At 38.3% G+C, this 26,391-nt stretch overlaps 1 protein-coding gene and 1 long non-coding RNA gene across 2 annotated transcripts in view; both read right to left on the minus strand.

Moving 5' to 3' along the window:
- The window catches only part of SPATA16 (spermatogenesis associated 16), a 234,774-nt gene extending 219,867 nt beyond the window's left edge, over positions 1-14,907 (minus strand). Inside the window, exon 1 of the mRNA XM_006764120.2 lies at positions 14,275-14,907. Within this exon, the coding sequence (XP_006764183.2) occupies positions 14,275-14,796 (522 nt within the window). The 5' untranslated portion in view covers positions 14,797-14,907. The remainder of the gene's footprint in view (positions 1-14,274) is intronic.
- Positions 9,529-12,549, minus strand: LOC107183139. The gene is made up of 3 exons (XR_001513910.1): positions 12,538-12,549; positions 11,629-11,630; positions 9,529-9,598 (listed from the first exon to the last, which is right to left on the minus strand). It is a non-coding gene; the product is annotated as an uncharacterized LOC107183139 (long non-coding RNA).
- Positions 14,908-26,391: the final 11,484 nt, after the last annotated feature.

The raw sequence follows: 26,391 nt of genomic DNA on the forward strand, positions 1-26,391 counted from the left end.
AGATTAAAAAACTTGGTACATGTACACAATGGAATACTACACTGCTATAAAAAAAGAAGGATCTTCTATCATTTGCAACAGCATGGATGGACGTAGAGAGCATTATGCTAAGCAAAATAAGCGAGTCGGAGAAAGGTAAATATCACATGATCTCACTCATTTGTGGAATAAACTAATGAGCAAAAATACAGAGACAGAGAAACAGCAAACAAACAGTCCAACTTCAGAGGGAAGGCAGGGGAGTGTGTGTGTGTGGATAAGAGATCAACCAAAGGACTTACATGCAAGCATATTAGCATAACCAATGGACACAGACATTGGAGCAATGGGGGCTTGTCCTGGGGGATGGGAGTAGCTGGGGAGGGGTTGATGGGGGGGGGGCGGAAGGAGACTTATGTAATATTTTAAACAATAAAGAAAAAAATTGTCTCTCTTTGATTCACTGCTGTATTAGTCAGGGAACTCCAGAAAAACAGAACCAGTACAAGATAGATATGTTAAAATAGAAAAACACGCGCGCGCGCGCGCACACACACACACAGTATTACTGGAGGCAACTGATACTCAAAGTTCAGCACTGATCTTCTGATGTCATGGGAGAAAAATAGAGTTTCTCTCAAATCACTGCCACTAGTTAGAGAGAATTCCAAGTTGGGTATCATGGTTGACTTAGCCCTTATGGACAATCTCTATATTTCTTGTTCTATAGTAAATATGTAGTAGGATAGAGCAAATAATTTTCCTACTTGAAAGCAATGGTTCATACCAGACACTAATCAAAATGTAGAACTTTCAACAAAAGTTCATAAGGAAAAATTCACCCAGAGTTAACATAACTATGCTACCATATGCTACCTATAAAACACATCATTAGAGGAACAGTCTGGTGAAATCTACCTTTAGCTAGCTATTAACCTCTACCATATTTTCCCTCTCAGGATTTCTAGGAGAAATGACAATGCTGGACTTGGCACATTAAAAGCAATACCAAAAGTTAAAATGTTACAATCTCAAATAAAGTTCCTAAATTGCCAAAGGTTTTACAATCTCCTAATGTGTGAGAAATAATGTTCTTGTACAAGAACTTTACTGCTAATAAAGGTTTTTCTGATTTTTATAGATTAGAGGTTTTTTTTTCTAAATGTTATTGCTTAACTACCATCCAATTTCTTGAAAATATAAGCATGCACTTCACTTTACAGACATTTACCGCACACTGTAAGGTATGGCTGCCCTGGTCAGCCTGGCACTACTAAAGTATGGTAATTGGGTTCTAATACAAGTTTACAACCTAACACAAATTAAAAGGGTAAGTTTTCTTCTACTCTGCAGAAATTTACTGGAATTATATAGAAAAAAAGTATTTTCCCCAAAGGAACTTTTCAAACATGTTTTGAATTTAAAACCACTGTACTCCTAAGAAAAACACGAACAACTCATTAGGAACTTGCGGTGAAGCAATATACATGGAAATATACAGGAAAAAGTAAATGTTAATGGCTCTTAAAATATAGGGGAAAATGCTCAACTTACTCATAAGAAGATACATGAAAATTTGTCTTATGCTCTGATTTTTTTTTTAATTTTGGAAAAGATAAACAACTTTGATAATACACTGTTTTGGTGAGAGGGAAAGAAAATAGGTTCTAATGCCTGACAGGTTGGTAACTTGGTAATGTCTATTAAAGTTTGAAATGTGTAAAACTCTTAGAATTTGATTTAAGGCAAGGCTTGCATTCCTGAAAAATGACATGTATACAAGGTATTGATTACAGCACAATTCCTATGAAGAAAATACTGAAATCCTGTCTCCCCCCCCCCCCCCCCATATAGTGGAATATTATGCAATAAAAACAACAACAGGAGAAATATTATAAACACTGCTAGAGAATAACTCTCAAGACATATTTTGATGTAAAAAAATCAAGCTACAGAAAGACTATTACTAACATATTGCTTATATTTATCAACTTGGAAGATAAACAATGGTTGCCCATTTAGAGGGCAACCAAGTGGCTGCAGGATTGGGGTGGAAAGGAGACTTTTACTGCATACCATTTTGTACCTCTTGAATTTTGAACTGTATGAACATATTACCTATACAAAACTAAGCGATACATTTAAAATATGTAAAACAAAAGCAGTGAGTGGCACAGAACAGCTCCCACTTGTGATAGTCAACGCTGTGCGTGGGTGAGCTGACAAGTGAGCTGAGGATTCCACTGTGCGTGTTACTGTCATCAGGACGCTCTGAAGTTGAGGTCAAAAACCCATCATAGCCACCTACACCTCCCTCTAGCTTCAGCTAAGTCTCTTGGCATTCGTTTTCCTTTCTTCATATTCCTCTTTTGACAGCCTAAATTAACAAGTGGCGGTGGCAGCAACTGTGTGATGCCTTAAATGGACATCCCCATGTGGAAGCTTGTGTTCTCTGGACGCCCCCTCTGAGAACTCTGCCTAAATCCATCACTTAGCAGTTGGGACCTGCTTTAGAATGCACCCTCAGTGTTCATGACACTACGGTGGAGGGAAATGTACAATAACTCAGTTTAAAGTATCTGTGAAAAAAAAACTCTCCGTGGGAGCCAGAAATGTTGAGCAGGCCCCAGTGCCAGCGCTAGCTTCCTGTGCTCTGCGATGACATATGTTCCCCGTGTTGGAGAGCATAATATTTTACTTACTTCTTTTGCTTAAGTGGCTATTTGATTGCTGTTCTCATAACCCATACAAATGGTAAGACATTCCTTTTATTCCTAATTTGAGATTAGTATCAGTCTTGGGCTACTTTAAACTATCGCGGGCATCTTAATTTGGTCTGCTGATGAGTAAACTTTTAAAGTTATAAAATGATTAAAATAAAAACAAAAGAATTAACTGGTGTGAAGTGACTGGCTTTTGACATTTACACATTATTAGGGCTTTGGCAAGTGAGAATAATGATTATTTCTTTAATTTTCATTTTTCACCATTTTGCTTAATATATAAAAACACTTATTTGTTTTGTTTAAAACTTTGCATGGCAACAAATAATTATCACTGTTATCTAAAAGCTGGCTCTGGGAAACACCCCAAATAGAGTGTCCCAAAGGCACAGAGCACACAAAGAACGCACATACACAGTATGGTAACAAAGCCACTGAGAATTATTATTTATCAATATTTAAAATTAATTTTTAAACACTCAAAGTAAATTAGGCTGATGTTTCTTTCATTAAAAAGATGTGATTACCACTATATGTATTGATATGTTTCCTCCTGGCTAGTCATAAACAATTATTCAGTAATATTTCAAATATTAAAAACAAGAGGAAAATCCAATAAATATAAATGAACATGCCAAAATATACAAACAACCTCGCTGACTAACTTTATAGGTGTATTCTAAAATCAATTTATCATTGTACCAGTTTACTTAATTGTAACAACCTGTGATGTTTTTTTGATCAGTGCTGTACATACATAGAAAAAAGGGGCACAATGACCAAGAAAAAGGAAATTATTTTTGCTGTGTATGGAAACCTCGTTCATCTTTTCCCCTTTCAGACCAAGGCTTGCTGAGCTTTCTAAGAAGCCGGAGCCCAGGTGGATGACATATGACCTTCACCTGGGCTAGACTACTGACCCTTCAGGATGGAGGAGAGGGAAAAGTGATACTTGCCACCCCAAGCATGTTCAACCCTTCTTTAAACAAGACATTCCCAAAATTTCATTGCTATTGTGCTCTGTGGTTTCCCTCTGAACTCTGCCCTCCACAGCTTCCACTATCATGCATGATCCCTCCCATTGTCCTGGTAAACCAATTACCACATTTAGTTAATCAAGAGGTTGAATATTCTCTCCACATTCTTCAATTTAAGCTCACCTTCCAAGAAGCCCACGTTCCTTACAGCCTCTGTCACAGGGAGGTTTTTGTCCTTCCTGTCCCTTAGCACGTTATTGCAGAACACTGTCCTCTAGCTGTTCTACCCTCACTGTGTCGTTTACCAGACCTCTGAGGTTTCCCCACACTCACTAAACGTTGACACCTAGACATTGGTCCTCTTTGCTCTTTGCCCCAGGATTGTCCTGAGTGACTTCAGATATCCACTGTGCAGGATTCGGCAGTCATCCACTAGTAACCTGGCCTCTCACGTTTCTGTTTTTTTTAACCCTGTAACTCATCAATTTTTTCTAATTTAGCAACCACATCCCATGGAATTTAACATCTCAAATCTTATACTCCAGTACTACTTCTTGACCAAACCTAGCCTTTCAGCTCATTCACCTCCTTATACTCAGTCCTGTAGTCTTTCATCCCTGAAGCGCCATGTCCTCTCAGCCTGATGACTCTCTTCTGTCCTTTCCTACCCAGCCCAGACCCACACTCCACCATTATAACCACTCTTTCTACATTTAAGACAGTGTAGAATGTGCCCCCAAATGTACACACACACTTTGATTAAGTATAAAGGCAGTGTTTATTAAAATACATTTCATTCTCATTTAACAGCTACCAGCTGTTAAAGTGTCTATACATTTTTGGGGGACACCCTGTAGTTTTGCCCTCTCATCCTTCTCATTAAAACCTTAAGTCCAGTCATTCCAAACTTTTGGATTCTCAGAGACACATTGTAGAAAATCATATAACTTTGTAGCTTGTTACTGTCATAGATTCCTGGTCCCTCTCCTTAGAGAGTCTCTGCCTTAATCCTATTCAGTCCTCTCTAATTTGTCTCTGTTGTCTGTCCAGTTTTTGGTTTCAAGTCTAAATTCCTAAACTGCTTCCAATTCAATTAAAAATTCTAAGCTAAGGATTCTCTTAACTTACCCTCTACCCATACAAAGTCTCCCTCCCTGATTCTCAGTGGATCAGGTTCCATGTGTTCAATCTAACCCTTTCCTTCTATCTTCAGACCCTGCTACTTTCATTCTTCCCTGGAGATCTCACACTGCCAATCACCATTAAATTACTTTCATTCTTGCTCTTTATGGGCATTTCCAATATCATCATGTTCAGTGTACATATTCTTTTACAAAGTGAAAATAAACCCATCACTCTTCATTTTCCCCTTCTTTTCAAAGTAAATATTTTGGACACTGTGCCCACGTCTTCTCTTTCATTTTTAAAATACATTTTTATTAATGAGAGAGAGAGAGAGAGAGAGAGAGAGAGAGAGAGAGAGAGAGAGAGAGAGAGAACGCTTTGTTGTTCCTCTTATTTATGCATTTGATTGCATCGAACCTGCAACCTTGGCATATTGGGACGATGGTCTAACCAACTGAGCTACCCAGCCAGGGCCCCACTTCTTCCCTTTCCAATTTCACCTCTGCTTCTGGCTTTCTTGATATCTTTAATAGCTTTAGAATGTTTAGGTATTAGTTCTCTTAATTCTCTTTAAAAAGGCATATGTGGGATAATACCAGTTGTAGGTGATTTTAAAAGAGAAGGAAGTGATGAGCATCTTCTATGCTAGCAGTTCTCAACTGTTAGCTGCTCCATAAAATGACCTAGAAACTTAAATATACCAGTGCCCCAGGCATGGTCATTGTCTGAACCCCAGACAATTGTATCAGACTCTACGAGAGAAAATTTGGGCTTCCATTCTAGTAAAATTTAATACTTCCCCTAGGTGACTGTAATTATGTCAGGAATCTATGAATTTCATAAAATGTAATTCTTTCATTTGTACAGTGATACAAATTATAGTGTATAGTCTTATTTCTTGAAAATTCTTCTACTCACCCCTCTCCCACACTTTACCTCTATGGGCAACTCAGTACTCCTTGAGATAGTCAGTGCCTGCCTTGTAACCTTCAGTGACCCCCCTTTTCCACTCTTCCCTGACTTTTGTTTCTCCCACACCCAACCCCACAACTCCTCCTCCCCCATGTTATGGGTGCTGAGCACACACAAGAATTATTGCTTTTTTTTCTGTTTCAATCAATGACTGCTCAAGTGCAGGATAGGGAGAGGGTTTAACGGGAGTCAGATGAGTCAGATCCCAGTCATTTGGATAGAAAGCCTCAATAGTAACAAGGACCCATCACATTGAGGAATCACCTTAGACATTCTTCCCATCTCCCACCTCCTTTTAACAATACTTAGCCTGAAAAATATTGTTAAATAAGTTCCTTTAACCAAAAATCAAGTCTCCTTTGTGTATCTTAAATATTTTAGATTCCACGGGGGTCAGGACGATGGTCACTGGAGTTAATGAAATCACAGTGACGTCCTTTTCAATGTCCACTTAAAGGACACATTTAAGAAAAAAAGTATTTTGAGATATAAATGATACCAACACACTAAATTAAGAAAGAAAAAAATACATAACCTGAAAATGCAAATGAAGTATTGGCACACAGGCAGTGACACCATTCCTTGTCTCTAATCTCTGACTCCTTGAGGGCAGGGACCAGGTTTTATTTATGTCTGGAGCCCCTGCATCCAGCTCTCTGTCAGGCTGAAACAGCTGGTAAATATTAGGGGTATCAATACACTTTTTTCTTATAATGGCAAATTCTGTTTTTCTAGAGATTTGTTTTATCTAGTATTTAATTATAGGGATATATCTAATTTTACTATTTCATTGTTGAGGTTATGAGAGACATCCATTTTGTATTTTTCTGCTGTGTAAGTTTGCCAGCATTAAAACGATCACGTTTATCATTAAAAACTTAGTAGTTCTGGTGTCCCTGGGTAGAACTAAGATGGAAACAATCAAGTTAAAATCTAAAATGTTTAATTTTGTACCTGATAACTAAGACAAAATGAACTATTTCTAGCACAACAATTTGTACATTAAAATGAAAGCTTGTATTTTTATCAAAAGCACTTAATAGTTCTAAGTAGTGTTTGATTTAGATAATTGATAGAGTAGAAAGCAATGCATGATTTTGACCCTTTGCTCTGATTGAATTTCAAGTATCTAAAAAATGACACATTTTTAATATTAATCAAAGGGGAAAACAGATATGGATTAAAACAATGACGATAAACAACAAATTGGGGAAAATCCTTGAGAGTGCTAAAGTTTCATTCTAAATAATACAAAGAAATGGGGTATAATGACAATTAATTTAGAGTTCATCTTGCTTTTCAACAAGCAATCCTTGCTGTTGGTCAACAGTTATTATCATTCCTACTTAATTGTGTTCTGAGGGGTTAAGCAAGTTGTTTAAAGTTGAAGCCATGTGAAACACAGATAATCTAATGCAAAATTTGGTGCTCTGTCCAACACCGCTCTGGGCCCATGTGGCCACCCAGGGCTGAGTGAGCTAAGTATTATATGGAAGTACTTACAGTGGTATGACACAAATTCTTGCTACTCAGAGTCATCCCTGGACTAGTAGCATGAGCGTATTTGGGGAGATTATTTGGAATGAGGTATCTGATTTCCCATCACAGACCGAACCCATCAGAATCTGCATATTTAACAATATTCCGATGCAATTATTACACACTCTAACGTATGAAAAGTAATACTGGCCGAAACCGGTTTGGCTCAGTGGATAGAGCATCGGCTTGTGGACTGAAAGGTCCCAGGTTCGATTCCAGTCAAGGGCATGTACCTGGGTTGCGGGCACATCCCCAGTGCAAGATGTGCAGGAGGCAGCTGATCGATGTTTCTCTCTTATCAATGTTTCTAACTCTCTATCTCTCTTCCTTCCTCTCTGTAAAAAATCAATAAAATATATTTAAAAAAAAAAGAAAAGTAATACTGTAAGAATTCTAGATGTGAACGGGCACCTCAATTTAGTCTCAGCCTTGCCACAAACTAGCTGTGGCACTTTAAGTTGTTGCTTTAAAAAAAAAAGACATTTTAGAGCATCAGCTTATTTTTCTGTAAAAGGGGGGCACTGTCTTTGAGGGTTACTGTGATGCTTATCTGAAGAAAAGGGCCCGGACCCCAGCAGGACTTAAGAAGCGCATACTGAATCCACATGCAAAGCCACAGAGGGGTAAAAAGACAGCTCAGGGACTCAGAAAATTTGGTGAGCTCTTGATTTCTTGATCATGTTGCACTAAGAACTATCTGTGTTAGAATCCATTTAAATTAAGCTTTCTGGGATGTCCACATTTTCATGCCCTAGAGATTTGCTACCGAATTATTCTCGGCAGAGCAATTATAGGTGAGGCTGCCCCGTAATGAGATATCTTTGCTACTTCATTAAATAAGCCCCCTTGGATGGGCTCCAAAATGGACCTGCCTCATACCAAATTCCATTACCCTGGAAAGTAATCTCATAAGAAGGCTCTGTGCAGGTTCACTCGTCCTGGATACCTAACGTTTACCATAAAGGGAATGTGTTCTAGAACAGTGATTCCCACAAGCTGGTTCTCAGACTGATGCCTTACTGATCTCCAAGGGGAAATAAAAAGTAAAGACAATTTAGTCAACTTTTCATCAAATTAAAATGGAATCTACAAAATCCTTCTTCTGGAGAATATGCTCTTTCTATTTTCTTTTTACCTTATTGGCCTTAAATTACTCCATATTTTTATTATGAAGTAATGACGCTAATAGATGGTAACTTTTGTAATGTTCTTACAAATACAACAGCAACCCTCCTCCTTAAATTTAATAAAAAAATTATGGGTCCTTGAAACCCCAAAATTCTAAACCATTCATGTAGAAAAAACTGCCTAAGAGGGAATTATTTCCTCAGAAATTAGTGAGAGGCATAGAGCATTTTAAATGAGGGACCCAGCTGCAAAGTTATAATTGGAGGGCAAATCTGTTCCATGTGGGCATATTACAGAGTGCCATGCTCCTCAAACTGCAATGTGCACAGAGACCACTTGGGATCTTGTTATAATGCAGATCCTGATTCTGCAGGTAGGGCCCAGTCCAAAATTCTGTTTTTCCAACAAAGTCACGCTTAGAGTGGCACAGGCATAGTGGCTGAGCTGGTGAGCTCTGAGCCACATCACCCTGGTTAGCTCCTGGCTCTACTGCTTCTAGCTGTTGACCCTTGAGGAAGTTCCTTAACTTGTCTCTTCCTTAGTTTTCTCATTAGTAACACAAGAATAATTGTCTCATCTCATAAGCTTGTTGTGAGAATAAAATCTATATATATAAAAGCCTAAGCGACCATTCGACCAATAGCTATGATGCGCACTGACCAACGGGGGCAGACGCTCAATGCACAGGCATGGAAACATGGAACAGACTGATGAATCACAGAGGGAAGAGGAGAGAGGGGAGGGCAGGAAGAAATTAACCAAAGATCTTATATGCATACTAGAGGCCCAGTGCACAGATTCATGTAGTGGTGGGGTTCCTCAGCCTGGCCTGTGGGGATAAGGCTGAAACTGGCAGTCCGACATCCCCCGAGGGGTCCTGGACTGTGAGAGGGTGCAAGCCAGGTCGAGGGACCCCAACGGTGCACGAATCCATGCACCGGGCCTCTAGTGGAATAATAAATGTAAAATACAGTGACATCTGACCTGTAGATAGAGCTCCATAAATGTGAGTTATTACTCTAACTTCACAGATCAGTGACTGACGCACCAACATATATTTTTTTTTAAAAGATAAATACTTTAAGGCAGCGGTTGCCAACCTTTCTGACCTCACGGACCATCAGTGGTCCATGGACAACCAGTTGTTGAATGCTGCTCCAAAGGTTTCCTTAAGCCAGCGGTCAACCTTTCGGACCTCACGGATCACCGGTTAGCGACCACTGCTTTAAGGGATTCCTATGTGATGAAATCAGAATTGAAAGTTCCATTTGGTAAAGGATAAGCTGGATCAATGGGACTGTTTGAGGCTGTGAATTTTGAAGAGTGTGTATAGATTTAATTCTAATTCAAAAGGTGGAAGCCTCTTAACTACTAAGATCCTATGAGTAAGATTGAAATGATGATATTGTTTAGGTTGCACGCAACAAACTTAGAAGAACCTTTGATAATGAGTGTTTTTCCTGTAAGTGACAAGAAAAACCTGATTAGTACATTCCCAAACCTTCAAGTTTTCTTATAGGTCTTTATTAATAATTCTTCTTCTTCCTATTAAAGAGAAGCTAGATTGTTTATTAATTAGTTTTTTTCCTACTCTTTTTACTAACAGCTAAGCAATATATTGAAAGTAGTGTGTATTGCCTACTATGCAAATACAACCACATGGGGCCAGGGTCTTATATATTTCCTTCTAGAGAGCCCCTACTATTTTTTTTTTAATTTCTTTATTGGTTAAGGTATTACAAATGTGTCCTCATCCCTCCCCATTTAACTCCCAACCTCCCCGCCCCTCCCCCCCCACTCATGGTCTCATCCCCCTGTTGTCCTTGTCCATTGGTTTGGCTTATATGCATGCATACAAGTCCTTTGGTTGATCTCTCCCCTTTACCCCCTCCCTCCCCTACTTTCCCTCTGGGGATTGATAGATACTTCTCCTCTAAAAATTTACAGGGAATAGCATCTAGGCATAAAAGTTTAATTTAATATGAATTTTTACCTTCAGCTTATACCTTCTGCCCTGCTAGTGTGACTCCTGATGTGAATACAAACACAAGAGCAAATGACTGATTTTAATAAAACTTAACAAGGATTGATGAGTTGGTCACAGATCTCAGGATTAATCTTACCAACATAACTGGTTCAACTTTATACAGTAAAAAGAAAACATTGCAAAATAAGTTTCATTAAGCACATTTAATAAATGCCTCCTGTGTTCTGAAATCCTAAAAGACTAAAGTTGACTGCATTTTGGAAGCTCTTGTCTTCTCAATCATTGCATACCATTTCATCTTAATCACTATAAAATTTTATCATAAAAATGAGTTAATACTTTGTCAAGAGCACAGGGGAACTAACACATAAGCATAATATTCCTAAAGGGATTATTAGATGCACTGGAAATTATCAAGTCAATTAATAAATACTTACAAATGTCCAGGGCCTTTCCTGGTTTTTTACTTTTCTGTTTCTGTATAGTCCCACCAGCTGTCTTTTTAACACCCATTTGGCAAACATTTGTATGTTTTCCAATGCCTCGCAAGTAGCAAGCATTGTAATGGAAACTTGCTAGTTATCTCTCAGTATTATCTGTTCTACCCTTCTTCCTCAGTAATAGGACCTGAATGTTAGAAGCATCTGGAATGAAGACAATATATTTCAGTCTCTCTTGTAGATTTGGGTGGCCACATTCCTCCATTTGGGTCAATGAAACAAAAAATGGAAATGGTGTGCGCAACTTGTGTGAGGTGTGCTAACAGAGACCCAACGTACTCAGTCCTTCCTTTTCCCCCCTTTGATTGGCAAGACTAGTGATGGCGAACCTTTTGAGCTCGGCGTGTTAGCATTTTGAAAAACCCTAACTTAACTCTGGTGCAGTGTCACATATAGAAATTTTTTGATATTTGCAACCAGAGTAAAACAAAGATTTATATTTTTGATATTTATTTTATATATTTAAATGCCATTTAACAAAGAAAAATCAACCAAAAAATGAGTTCGCATGTCACCTTTGACACGCATGTCATAGGTTCGCCATCACTGCGCTAGACTGTGGATTCAATGACAACAATAGGGGCTGGCATTTTAGGTCATGAGGTCAAAGCCACATCTTAAAGAATATAATCTGACACCCTGATGATCTCACGATACCTGCCCTTCTCTAACTACATTTATGTGAAAGAAAAATAAACTTCTCTCTTGCTTTAGAGTAGACTCTGTTATTTTGGATTTTCTGTCACTTGCAGCCAAACCTAATCCTAACTTACACTCAAATAAATAGTCATTGATGCATCTATCTTTCAGGTATGATTCTTATCATTAGGCCTTGGTCTTTGTCATCCATCCTATCTTACTCAAAGCCATGGTGGGACCAAAGGAAAAGAGAGAGATGATTAAGCGATACCTGAGAACATTCAGTATTGAAGAAGTTTAACTTAGGAGAAGTTAAAATCAGGAGAAGAAAGGGTTAAAGAAATTAAAAATTGTTTCTATTCCTAGTAGCTTTAGCTTATTAAGAGACATTCTAGGTAAGATTTCAAAGTTAACTCCCAAGATAATGAGACAAAAGCTAGACCAGATGTCTAAGCTAAGCTTAGGTCTCAAATTAATTACCTTTGTTAATTATCAGTAATTAGTGTCAGCATCCAATACTTTCCTAAAACTTTGTGGGGGGGATGTGGAGGGTGGGCAGAGAGAGAGAGACAGAGAGAGAGAGAGAGAGAGAGAGAGAGAGAGAGAGTTATGAGGGGTGGGGGTAGAGAATGACTGTATCATAAGAGAGAGTCAGAACACAAGCATTTTCTAGTACAATTATGTTTTGTGATCATTAAAACCTGATTCAAATGTTACAGTTTTGAACACTGGGTTTTATGGAAAAACTGGATAGTTTCTTCCAGTTAATGCAGATAGCTTTTCTGTCTACTTCGGCTTAATTGGAAGTTTATATCCTTTCTTATTTATGCCTCTCTTTTTTCATTGACAAAATGATTATTTATACAGTAGGTCCTCGGGTTACATCGGAGATCCGTTCCTACAGCACGAAGTAAGGTGACTTTCTCCGTAAGTCGGAACCCACTTACATAAGCACCTACGTCACTCACATGGAGCACATACACAGCAGTAATGAAGTGAAACAGTAAAAATATTTGAAAGGACTATAACAATTCCTGACCTTTACTTGCGGTAAATAAATAATAAAAAACATAAAGCACGTATGTACATATGTCAAAGTGACGGAACTTTTTAAAAAATAAATAAATGGGAGATGGCGACGTAACCACAAAACGAAGTACATTGAGTCCGATGTAACCCTACGACTGCCTGCACCTTTAACTATGCCTTCTGTTCTCCCCACAAAAAAATATTTCAGCTGAAAATGGCCCTAGTAGAAGTGCCCAAGGGTCTTTCTGAAGTCTTTCTTTAACATCCTTTTCTCAGCAGAGGGCTCTCAGTGCTGTGTGGGTAGCTTGATTATTTGGGCACTTTATACATAGTACCATCCCTCTTCCCTTCTTTGTGTAGATAACCCCTTATGGACAGAAATATTTACAGATGCATCTATTTGTGCTCCACCTCATCCTTTCATCTCTCTTCAGGCCTCTCTTTTTGCACTTAGAGTTTCTTTTTAAATATTTAGGGGCACCATTGTCTGGTATTGTCCATTAATAATTCATTGTAGATGTAGTCACTTTAACCTGCAAGTAAGAGTGGATATACTTTACTCTTTAAATCTCCATCACAAACATCTCACACTTGACTCCTGACCATCCCCCCTGTCCCATGGCAGATCAGTCTCTATTCCTTCAAGCCACCTCTACTTAACTGTTTACTGGTTTGTCTCCCTCATCAGACTACTAAAGGAAAGAAACCATGTCTTGCCTCATTTATAATATCTCCAGTGGCCACCAGGCATATATAGATAATGCATTGATATTTTTTGTGGTTAATGAAATATGTAGTTACCCATATTGCCAGACCAGTGGGATTTGTAGTTATACACTTTGATCCTTTTATAGAATTAGTGAGTCAAGAGATGAAGCAAATTTTCCTACCACTATTTTGTGTTTTAGTGGTGATTCTCAAGTTCATTTTAGTCCGTGGGCTATTTCTTTTATAACAACACAAAATTTGTGCACGGGTAGCATCCCTAGTGACTGCTGGCTGGGGTCTCCCTTCCCCTGACTGCCTGCCACCACCACCCCTGGTGGTCAGTGCATGTCTAACTCCCGGTTGGTCAAACTCCCGCCTGTGGGGACACTTGGCATATTAGTCTTTTATTATATAGGATTATATAGGATATTGACTGACTTACCTGCCTGCACAAAGCTCACTAAGCTAGGAAGGAAAGTGCAGTTTGATAATAAAGTAAAATGGTGTCATTTTGTTTTTAATAAGTATCATCTATAAATTATCAGTCCATACTAAAAAATAAAGATGGCTACATTTAATCATGAAGACTACATCAAAAGGGGACAATTCATATACTTACTAACTGCCTATGTCTAGAGAATATATATTCTACCCACCACCGCTATACTAATACGCTATGGCTTTTATAGGTATAAATTACAAAACCAACTGCACTTTTTATATGTTATCATTCATTCAATGTTTGTTATCAGAGAAAATGCATGAGGTATGTCAAGTGCACACAGGCATTTTAATTTGCAGGCATATCTTATTTGCTTTATGTAAACTGGGAAACCACATAATCCTCATGTCATTCAATACTTTCACCCCATGATCACTATTCATTACAGTATGATCAGAGCTGCTCCGCGTAATCACACCTGTTCATTTCACAGCCTCCGCTCACCAATCTGTCTTTAATCCCATACCTCCAGTGCTGTTCTGAACTGTCCTGCTGCCACGGCGTATTTCTTTTGTCTGTAGCACACGCTGGCGTCCTTTAAGGCTACTTGAAGCCATTTGTCAATCTGAGGCAGAAAGTTGAAATTAGGTCCATGCAAAGGGTCTACTATTTCAGCCTCTTGGCATGTTGGCTGAATCCCAGTGGATGTGAAGGACTCTACAAACTCATAGCTCACATCCTCTTCATCAACATAGACCAGCTTCACCTCCACATCCATGATGCTTTTTAAGGGGATGTGAGGCAGAGGCAGGGTGATCAATGGGCTGTCAAGTTCCATGATCTTTGCCTCCTTCCTTCCAGCTGGCTTTTCTTCACCTTCTGCCTTCCTTTTAAAGGCCAGTTTCTCTAAATCATTGCTTTGTTTTTCTTTGATGCTCTTTGCCATTTTTATTCTGTCGACTGTGGTTTCCACCTGTTTGTCGCCACAGCTTTTCTTAATCTCTTGTGGTATTTCCAGGATGCTGGGTGAGTTTGCTAAAGTGGACATTTTCTTGCTTATGTTTATCTTTGGAACCAGCTAATCAGAATAGACCCTATTTAACGGTATTCTCCAAACTCCTACTGCTTCCTGAATCCATTGATTTTCCCCCTGAAACTCCTATAGGGGTTAAGAGAAGAAAAAGAATTAAAACAATATTTTGAAATTCCAATGGTTTAAGACTATAGCCAAACTTATTTAAAATACTGTTTTACTCATTATAGGTATTTATTCACCATAAAGTAAAACTGTATGTACATCATCTGCTGTTTTACTAAGGAAGTGCATGTTTTAATCTCAAAATTCACCAAGCATTTGTTGAACACTCATTTAGACAATGTCTTAAAAAATACTCACTTATAGCTGAACAACATTGAATGAACATGCTTATGGGGTACCCAAAACTCACTAAATAGGAAAACCTTTTACACGGCCACTGAGGACAAAGAAGACTAAAAAAAAAATCTCGATATTAATTTCCTGAGAAAGGCAGGTGGTCTAGAACTCATTATAAAATATACTGCTAACCTGTATAATAGACTTGGGAGTTTAAAGAAACCACAGCTGCTTCCTCTGAAAAGCTTTCATAAATGTTGTAAGCACAATGTTTCTTTAATTTGTTTCTTCTATTAGTAAGGAAAATCTCAAGTTTAAACCACTTTAAAGGTAACTATTATTCAGACCTGACTTGAAAGCAGAAGAATATGACCTTCAACCTCTCATTAATGTGGAGCCGCATATTCATCTTGATTTTGCTGTATTAATATTTTGTAGCAATGACTTCAATAGTGTATATTTTATGAAGACAAAGCATTTTCATAAATCACTAATGTTCAAAAAATATAATAGCCAACAGCCTTTTGATTCAAAGGTTTCTGCACACTATCTATAGATTGGTTTAAAAATATAAAAGTCCTAAGACCTGATTATATAGTATGGTTGGTTCCTATTTTTAAAGACTTTTTCATCTATCATATTCTGTCCTGGAAACTACTCTGTAGGAGAAACAGGAAGAAGGAACACATTTTTCGAAGAATCTAAGGGATAGAGAGCTTAAGTTGCTTATTCAAGTCATGTTGTTGGTCACTAGCAGAATCTGGATTGCTATTTCCCCTCTGGAACTTGCCCTCACTACCTCCTAGCCTGGGGGTACTTCCTCCCTCTATAGAATTGGACAGCTAATAGCAGACTTATATTAGAACATAAACAGAAGAGAAAAATGCAAGAAATAAGGGCTAAGTAGAAGAATACAATGAGAAAAGAGCTAATATTCTTGCATCTTTTCACTTACCCCAAGGACAGTGCCTGACGTCAAAGTCGTAGGTAGCTTTTCAAGATTAGTGATTATGTTAATATTGCTGATTATTTTTATTTGTTTGCTTGAAAGACAGCAGTTTGCTTATAGAAATCATTTAAAATGCACTGAATTTTGACCCAGTAATTTTTTTTGTTTCTTTTTATTTTTCAATTACAATTGACATTCAGTATTATGTTTCAGGTGATAGTGGTTAGACATTTATGTAACTTATAAAGTGGTCTACCTCAATGAGTTTTAGCCCATCTGACCCTATGCAATTATTATAATATTATTGACTATATTCCCTATGATGTACTTTGTATTCCCATGAATATTTTATAACTAACAAGTTGCTTTTCTTATTCCATTAACCTTCAACTCAGCCTCCCAAACCCCCTTCCATCTAAAAACAATCATTTTGTTTTTTGTATATATAAGTCTGTTTGTTTTTGGTTTTTTTTTTTGGTTTGTAGATTACACATATAAGCAAAATGATATGGTATTTGTCCTTTTCTGCCAGGAAAACAAGTGATAAACAAATGGGACTGCATCAAACTAAAAGGTGTTTGTACAACAAAGGAAATCATCAACAAAATGAAAAGACAACCTACTGAATGGGAGAAGATATTTGCTAATGTTACATCATATAAAGGGTTAATATCTAGAATTCATACAACTTAACACCAAAAAAGCAAACAATCCAATTAAAAATGAGGAGAGGGCCTAAATAGATATTTCTCTAAACAGGATACACAGATGGCCAATAGATATATGAAAAGGTGCTCAACATAACTAATCATCAGAGAAAATAAAAATTAAAGCTTCAATTAGAAATCACCTCACACATGTCAGAATTGCTATCATCATTAAGTCAACAAACAAAGTGTTGGCAAGAATGTGAAGAAGCGTGAACCCTCGTGCACTGTTGGTGGGATTGTAAGTTGATGCAGACACTATGGAAAACAGTATGGAGGTTCCTCAAAAAATTAGAAACAGAATTACCTTACCACCCAGCAATTCCAATTCAGGGTATTTATTGAAGAAATCCAAAACACTAATTCAAACATATATATGCATCCTTATGTTCACTGCAGCACTATTTACAATAGCTAAGCTACAGAAGCAACCTAAGTGTCCATCAAGAGATGACTGGATAAAGAAGACGTGGTACTATATACATTGGAATATTACTGAGTTATAAAAAAGAATGAAGTCTTACCATTTGTGACAACATGAACAGACCTAGAGGGTACTATGCTAAGTAAAACAAGTCCTACCCAGCAATTCATTCATTTATTTATTTTTTGAGGATGCACAGCTCCAATTCCATGCAGGGGACAGGAGAAGGGTCCCAGGAAAAATAGTTCACTCTCTAAAGTTTCATTCAGCTTGGGGCCCAAGGGAGGGTCTGCACTTGACACACAAGGGGCTGGATTTCTAGCGACTCCCATCTTTCCCTGGCAGATAGAATCCCCAGTGATTTTCACAGCAGGTGTTATGTGAGCTACTTTTCCCAGTTCTGGTGCTGTGGACTAGGGAGCCTGCATGGAATTGAGACCCCTGGCTCCTCAGGAGGAGCTTTTGTAGCTGTTATATCTCTCCAGATTCTCAACCACTGCACATGGGAGCAGGGTCAAACTCTTCACATCTCCACTCTTCCTACCAGTCTCAATGTGACTTCTTCTATAAATCTTTGGTTATAAGACTTCTGTCCTGCTAGTCGTCAGTTCATTATTCAGGTTGATTGTTCTATAATTCAGTTGTAATTCCAGCATGGTCCTGGAAGGTGAGTGTAAATTCTACCTACTTTACTGCCATCTTGGATCTTCTCCCCAGTAATTCTTAAGAAGAGTAAAGGAAGAACCAAAACAGTACATATGACTCTAACCTTTGAGGCACTTTCCTCATCCCCACAATTGTACATTTCTGTCACCAGACAAGGTTGAGTTCAAATGTGGATATGTCAAAAAATCTACTGTGAGGTCAATATTATTGTATTAGAGAGATCAAATTCCCATAATTCCAACAACAGCCATGTTGGATATTAATTTGCAAAAGTTTAATACTAGAATAATATTTCCCCAGTGATTTATACTGATTTACTAGAGTTGTGTTTCTGCAGGGTGAAACACCTAACAGAATAAAATTTTTGGCAGCCTGTGTTATGCTTAATAATTAAGGAGATCACCATGGCTGAAAATTATAGGCCCCATCCACACAGCTTTACTTGGATCAAGGTCCTGTTTTCTTTCCTCTCTTGGAATCATTGCTGGCATCCAATGTATCTTTTGTACCATTAATTGGGGCTAGTTGGAGTGGTGAGGAAGAATCTGTCTTGGCCATCACTCTATCATGTTTGCTCTTGTGCCATATACGCTTTGAGTTGAGTGAAAATTAGCTTCAGTTCTTGAATTAAGATGCCTCATGGATGGACACTTGGGATATGCATCTATACCAAAAAGTTTCTTTCAGTAGCAGACATGCAGAAAAGAAAGTAGCACAACTCCAACACCCCATTCACGCCTTGTATTTTCTTTTAAGTGTCATATGCAGTTTTGAGTAAAATTTATATACCACACAGTTCCAAGTAAAGCTTGATTCTGATTGATGTTGTAGAAATTATATATGTACTAGAGGCCCAGTGCACAAAATTCATGTGTGTGGGGGGGTGTCCCTCAGCCTGGCCTGCACCCTCTCCAATCTGGGACCCCTCGGGGGATGTCTGACTGCCTCTTGCAATCTGGGACCACTGGCTCCTAACCCCTCTGCCTGCCTGCCTGATTGCCCCTAACCACCTCTGCCTGCCTACCTGATTGTCCCTAACTGCTCCCCTGCTGGTCTGATTGCTCCTAACCACCTCTACCTCACCCCGCACCTGGGACCAGGGCTTCTCTCCCTCTGGCCGGCCGCAGGCACCCGGGACCTGGGCCAGCTTCGCCTCGGCCGGCCACAGCCACAGGGGACCATGGGCAGGCGGCTTTGCCCGGGCCACAGCTGCAGGCATTGGTGCCCAGGACCACGGGGCAGGCAGCTTGCTCCTCTCCCGGGCTGCAGGCACAGCCACTAGCACATGGGACCACAGGGCATGCAGCTTGTCCCTCTCCTGGGCCGCAGCCTGGCTGGTCCCCATTCCTCTCTCGTAAGCTCATCTGTGCCTGGCTGGTCCCCATTCCTCTCTCCCCAGTGTTGAGTATCTGAATAGTTCTGGTGCGAAGCTGCAAGGGCTTGAGGGCATGAGGGCGTGACAAACATTTGCATATTAGCTCTTTATTATATAGACTATGTCCCTTTCTTGGTTCAATGCTATCTGTGAAGCCAAAGAAATGTGAAGCTCTTGAAAACTGTTTAAAGCTCAAAATACCTGATTTTAAGGATCTCTGATTCATATCCATTCTTAAAATAGACTGCAGAAAATATAAACAGGAAATTTTGCTGGGTGAGCTATTCCAAAATTTTCATGATATGTCCCAGGTATCTTTTCTGAACTCTCTCTCTACTTCAAGCACCAGTGGCTAAAATGTGTCAGATTATCTATAATTGTTATACTTAGCAACATTGTTAGCATTACCTATCTCTTTTACCCCTCTTTCACATCCCTTAAATACATACAAATGTGTAAACTTATCTTTACAACCACTTCTGCTAGAAGGTTCTCTCTCTTTAAATATCTCTCTCTCTCTCTCTCTCTCTCTCTCTCTCTCTCTCTCACACACACACACACACACACACACACACACACACACACACACACACACACCTCCTATCTTCTGCCTATTTTTCCTTCAAACTTCTCCACACCATTCTTCCTCCCAGATGTCCCCCACACTTCCCCACACCTTTTCTCTTTACAAGGAAGAATGTTTTCTTGTTTTATGAAACAGGCTTCTGAATAATTCTACATCAGTCCTTAAACCTCTATATAGAAATCATAATTTTGATTTTCAGTGCATATTTATATACAAAACAATAATAGAGAAGGTCAAAGTGTACATGGTATATAGAGCACTCAGAAAGAATAAATTTGTAAGAAAATATTTCATTTCAAACACCTGGAAGGTCAATTACTACAAATTTGTCCAAGAGACAATAATTCATGTCCCTGTAAAAACCTAGAAAAAATATCTTATTATCTAAAAGTGGCCTAGACGTGCAGGCTGAAAAAACATGGCCATACCCAACCAATATTTTTAATGTTGGTTACAAATCAAACCTCAGCTTCAGATTTAGAGCCTGTTCTTTATAAAAACTGTTTCACAGGAGTTTTAGATCTGCTCTCCTACAGCTCTTAAACAAATTATAAAACTCCATTTAAATAATCTGGAATTCAAGGCCTTTCACCACCTAGCCCAATGTGTGTTTCCAGACTTATTTAGCACTCCTTCTGTAAACTACTCTGAAGTCAATTTGAAATTCTTGTTACTTGCAAAAGATACTCATTTCAGTCTGTCTACTACAAATTCTCCATCTTTATATTCCCACCTCATTCCACCTGTCCAAACCTAGCCAGAAGTTATCCATCTCTCCTTCCTCAGAATACCAGTGGCATTTAAAGCACTTATTTTATACAGTGCAGTTATGTATGAATGACTTATTTCTTCCAATAAACTCTCTAAAAGCAAAAATATGCTTTACCTATCTTGACATTAGTTCATTGGTTTGCATAGAGTAGGCATTCAATGGATGTGGATCAATATGGATGCTGTGAATCAAAGGCTAAATATACAAATTTTAAGAGGAACAAAATTGGATTGTCCTTAAGGTATGGCCTGTAAATTTTTAAAAGTTGTTTCTGAGGTGTTTTGCTAGATTTCTGTTTGGTTGTTTTATATTTGGTCCTGGATAAAATATATTTTCTTCTTTGACAGTTCAAATGAGTAATGTACAAACTAGATTTAAACTATCAGCCTCTTCATTTCTTTTAGTAGTCAAGTTGATTAACATGACATTAGTCAGTGTTCTGAGGCACTGTGTTACACTTTAATCATGACTTCAATAAAAATACTTTGAGAGAAAACTACCAGACAGTACTCACTGATAACATTCTGTGAAAATGCCCATTCTTTAATTAAGAAGACAGCACTGTAAAATTGATTTCCTCCCAGAGGAAAAAAAATGATCTCCAGCAATATTGATATGAAACATTAGAACAATTTCCAGGGTTTTATAATAAATACAGGTACAAGAAACAAAGAGAGGTTAATGTTCAATCATTTCCAGCGGGTAACCATTTAAAATCTATTTGCTGGATTTTCAACACATTTATTTTGTTCTTCAAGCATTTCATCAAGCATTCTGTTCTACGTGGGCGTTTCTATTGCTTCATAGATACAATCAGTGGTCTATGTGGCTATTAGTAGCACAGATTATTTATTGGAATTTCAATTGAAATAGGCAGCTCCAACATGGGAAATTCAGAAAAAGAGAATCCTTTAAAATGTGCTCTCTGAAACATTCACCATCACAGTTGCCATGGTTTTCTTTTTTTTTTAAAGGATCTAATTTTAACTTGCTGTTAAATGTAACCAGAGAGACATTATAAGGAAAAATATCTTGCTCGTTAGTCCACTAGTACACCTTGATATTTTAAAAACACCCTACAAAATATTTCTTCAATCCAATAATTATTTATTGAACACCCACTCTGAGCAATGTATTGTGCTACATATTACAAAGGAGACGGAAAACGAATTAGAAGGGCCTTGGCACTCTAGAGCCCGCAGTTGGAGATGGGTGAAGGTTGAGGAGGGGAGATGTACAGATAAATAACTTCATACAGAGGAGACACTCTCAGACTGTGAACTGCTGAGGTGGAAATGTATCACAATCCTTTTTCTACACTGATGTCAAGTTCTTTCAGGGCCTGGAATGTAAGAGGCCCTCAGTACACATTTGTTATGGGATAAGTGCGTAGCTGAGGTGAGCACTGTGGTAGCAATAATGGACATGCTTCGGTGGGAACAGGGGCTGATGCAGTTTCAAGAGATTTACTTGTTACAAGAGCCCAACTGGGAGGTGTCCCTACACAGGCAATTTTTCTTTTCTTTCTTCCAGGTACCCATAAGGCACTATTTCCAGAAGGAAGAGTGAAATTGGCTCACAATGCTCATTAAGAAACACAAAATGAAACATACGATGCAGTGTTATAAGAATAATAATAACCAGCAGGTACTCCAAGTTACAAAGTTATCTCACTGGGTTATCCCATTTGTTTCTCATAACACTTCTCCTTAAATACCATTACCCTCATTTTACTGAGGAAACCAAGAGATTAGATAACTTGAAGGTGATCCCCTAGAAAGTTTACCAGACTTAAGTCTAGAACTCAGGACATTTTGGACTGTAGGGTAATAAACGCCTGTGTACTGCACCACCATTGAATGGGATTTGTACTTCCCCTACCTTAATATTTTTCTTTTATTTTAACAGCTAGCTATGTAACTTTGCTGTTTGATTGGGTGGGACTCCTTTTAAAATGGTAACAAAATAAATTGGTCATTAATGTCTAGCAAGTATATGAGAAAAACATAAGTTTTTAGGTGTTTTTTTAAATAAGATTTTTAGTTGCAAGTGTAAGTATGACACTGTTATATTCCATCAGTCATTAAATTCAGAAAAAAAATTGATGTGGACATTAAACTTCCACATGAGTGGGTTCCAGGGATTTCAAATTTGAAATTGCCAAACCATTTGCTGATCACTGAGTCACCAAATGGGAATAATGGTATCAAAGCAACCGTCCTTGTTTGTACCTGGTACACTGTGAACATTTGGCATGTTGCACCAGAGAGAGCATTAGAAAGAGGCTCCATCACGGGATTATGTAGTGGAAAGAGCATTCCATTTGGAGCTGCAAGGAAGGTTTGAATTCTAGATTTACTATTTATTAACTGTATGTTGTAGGAGAGATTGTCCAACCTCTCTAAACTTCATTTCCCTCCTTTGGAAATGGGAATGATCAAATACAAGAGAATCGTGTGAAAATCAAATGAGAGACTTTATGTAATGGCACATAAATTAAGAGAAGAAATGAGGTAATTACATAAGCAGCCTCCTTGAACAAGGCTAAAGTCTTTTATCTGGATCCCACCTTTCCATCCTCTCAATGACTGGGCTCTTGCAATAGTCATCTTTCCATATCACCTCCCCTGTTGTGCTTAATCCTGTTATTGCACACACTGATCTAGCAACACTTTTCTTTTAAGAAAAACAACAAGCAAACTTCCTTGCCTCCACCTCTCCTTCCTGCTGCTTCCCTATCACTGTTGCCTATGCTGCACAATGACTGAAACATTTTTTAACATTCTGTCTCCACTTTTTTTCATCACATATTCTCTTCCCAATCCACTCTCTTGAGGCTTCAGTCCCTTCCATTCATTCTATTTAGACTGCTCTGGAGGTCTGGCAGATGACAACCTCGGGATGGCAACATGAAAGTCATCATGAGCAATCTTTCTAGAGGACACTCTCTTTCGTGGAGCCCTCGCCCACCTTCTCTGATACCACAGTCATCTGATTTTTCTATCACTTCACTGGACACCCATTTTCAGTCTTCTGGGTTGGCTCTTGCTCTTCTGTTCTACCCAAGAGCTGGAGCCACTTCTTTTCTCCAACTACATTCTCTCCTTAGGTAATTTGTCCAGTCTTATAGCCTCAAATACTGTCATATGCTCTTAACGCCCAGGGTTACAAACTCTAGCCCTTATATACTCCCAGAACTTCAAAATTGTATACCCAATTGTCTGTGACATATCTATTTGGAATACCCTAGTATGCATCTTAAAATTAACAAGCCCCCAATAGATCCTTAATTCCCATCACCTCAAATTGCCTCTCTCCTAGTCTTCTCCATTCCAGTACATGCCCCCACATCTATGCCACTGGCCAGGACAGGAATTTATAAGCTATTTGCATTTCCTTCTTTCTTTCACTTAACCCACATCTTCCATTCCATCATCAGACCCTGTAGACTTTCTTTCAAAGGTCCACCTCTTTGCATATGTATGACAACACCCTCCTCTGGACCCCATGATCTCATGTCTAGATAATTGCAATTACTTCCTCCAACACAGCAGTCTCAGTCATCCTTTCAAATGAAAGTCAGATCCCACGAAGTTCTCCTTTAAACCTTCGAATGGCTGCCCCTAACACCTAGAATAGAATGCAAATCCCTTATGCCTCTGCTTCCTCTAAAATTTCATCACTAGTTTTTCTTCCTTTATCTACTATGTTCCAGCCACCTGGCTTTCATTTTGTTCTGCCTTTGCAATAGTTGGGCTGGAATAGTCTCTCCACTATTTTTCATGGTTATTCAGATCATAGCTTAAATCTATGTTCCCCAAGAAGCCTTCTCTGAATTCAAAAGTAACCACCCCTCAGTCATATATTGATTTTAAAACTCTTCATACTCCTATCACAGCACTATTTACTTATGTATATTTCATTCATATCTATCTTCCTCCACCATAATTTAAGCTCCATGAGAGAATGTGCCTTGTATGCCCAGTTCACTGCTATATATTCAGAATGTGCTCGACAAAGAGTAGATACACAATAAATATCTGTTTACTGGATAAATGATATTATTGTATCTTATCTCATTGTATATCTAATAAAAAAATCAAAATTATCTTTTTTTTTTATTTCTTGCTGTACCATATTACAAATGCTTATTAGGAAGTTTAGTGGGAGTCAAGTACACATAAGGTAGCATTTTACAAATTGGCTTCATTGTGGAAAACTTGTAATTGTTGGTCCTTCCTTCCTTCCTTCCTTCCTTCCTTCCTTCCTTCCTTCCTTCCTCCTTCCCTCCTCCCTCTCTTCCTCCCCCTTCCCTTCCTCTCAGTCTCTCTCCCTTCCTTTATTTCTTCTATTTTTATTATTTACCACTCTAAATAAAGAATATTTATAATGCAGTTACCCTAATCTCTTTTATTTTAGTCTGTGTTAGGAAGTAAATAATTTCCCCAATTCTTTCTTGACATAAAGTATGGCTCATTCAGAACCGAAAGCAAAATCAGAAAAATCAATCTTTTTTGGGAAGTGATAATGGTACAACTTGCTATTTTTATGAGTGTGGTCCATGGGGACACAACTGTACTTCTCTAAAATCCATCATCTAATTTGATTGTAAAAACAATAACTCATTGGCCGTGGCAGGAATATGAGGGTAGGAGAGTAATGTTTCAGTGTAAAGGTCAGAGACCTTTGGCTACATGCCTTCTTGAAACATAAATGCAATCGGGCCGCCAAATTCATGAGCATCTTGAAAGTTTTAAAGTTGTTCTGTTTCTTTGTAAACATTAATTTGTCTTTCTATAAAAGTGATCCAAATTTCTATTTGCTTAAGAGGCTAACACTGTACAGATGTGTAAGGAAAAAATTTTTTCTTTAACTTTGGTCCACTCTTTAATTCTGTTCATATATGTCTTAATTCTTAGAATTTCTTATTTTATTTCTTAAACTATAACTCAGAATTGTAGGAAGATAGATATGAAGAGGCTTCCAACATATTCTAATCTAATCTCCTTAATTTGCTGATGAAGAAAGGGAGACTTGGGCAGGTGAAATGACCTGCTCATGTCACACAGCAGATCAGTGCTATTTTTTTAATTGTTTTATTGCTTAAAGTATTACAAAGGGTATTACATATGTGAGTATTACAACAGGTTTTACATATACAGTGTGCCCCCCCCCCCCCGCCCTTGACAATCCCGTGGCCTCCCCTACCCCCAGTGTCTTATGTCCATTGGTTATGCTTATATGCATGCATACAAGTCCTTAGGTTGATCTCTTTCCCTTCCCCCTCCTGCCCCCCAACCCTCCCTGGGGTTCCCGCTGTAGTTTGACTGTCTGTTCGAGGCTGCTCTGCCTCTGTATCTATGTTTTTGTAAGATAAGAGTTTTAAAACCCCAAAAGAAAACAGTTAAGGCAAGCAAAATATATTAAATACTTGACAACAAATGAGAATTTGTTTACATATTCATGTACTTTAAAAGAGAACAATATAGAATGTTTAAAGGTATTGACTATAAATATTGACTAGGAAGTTAACTAATAAAAAAATGATGGAAACAATGCAATACACTGTCATTGCATAGAATTCACATAGCTCCTTTTCTCTCCTAAACAACAAAAATGCCTAAGTTATCATCATGGACTATAGGAAATAAATCTCAGATATCACAAGAGTATCATCTAAAGGTCACCACACTGAGGCTAAGGTTGCATAATTTTCAGTGGCAAAGAGAGACCAGGATTCTAAGCAGGTGATGTATTTTTTGTCCCAGCTGCTTCTTTATTTAGCTTTG

This window comes from Myotis davidii, unplaced genomic scaffold (genome assembly GCF_000327345.1).
Source record: "Myotis davidii unplaced genomic scaffold, ASM32734v1 scaffold115, whole genome shotgun sequence".
NCBI classification, from domain to species: Eukaryota; Metazoa; Chordata; class Mammalia; order Chiroptera; family Vespertilionidae; genus Myotis; species Myotis davidii.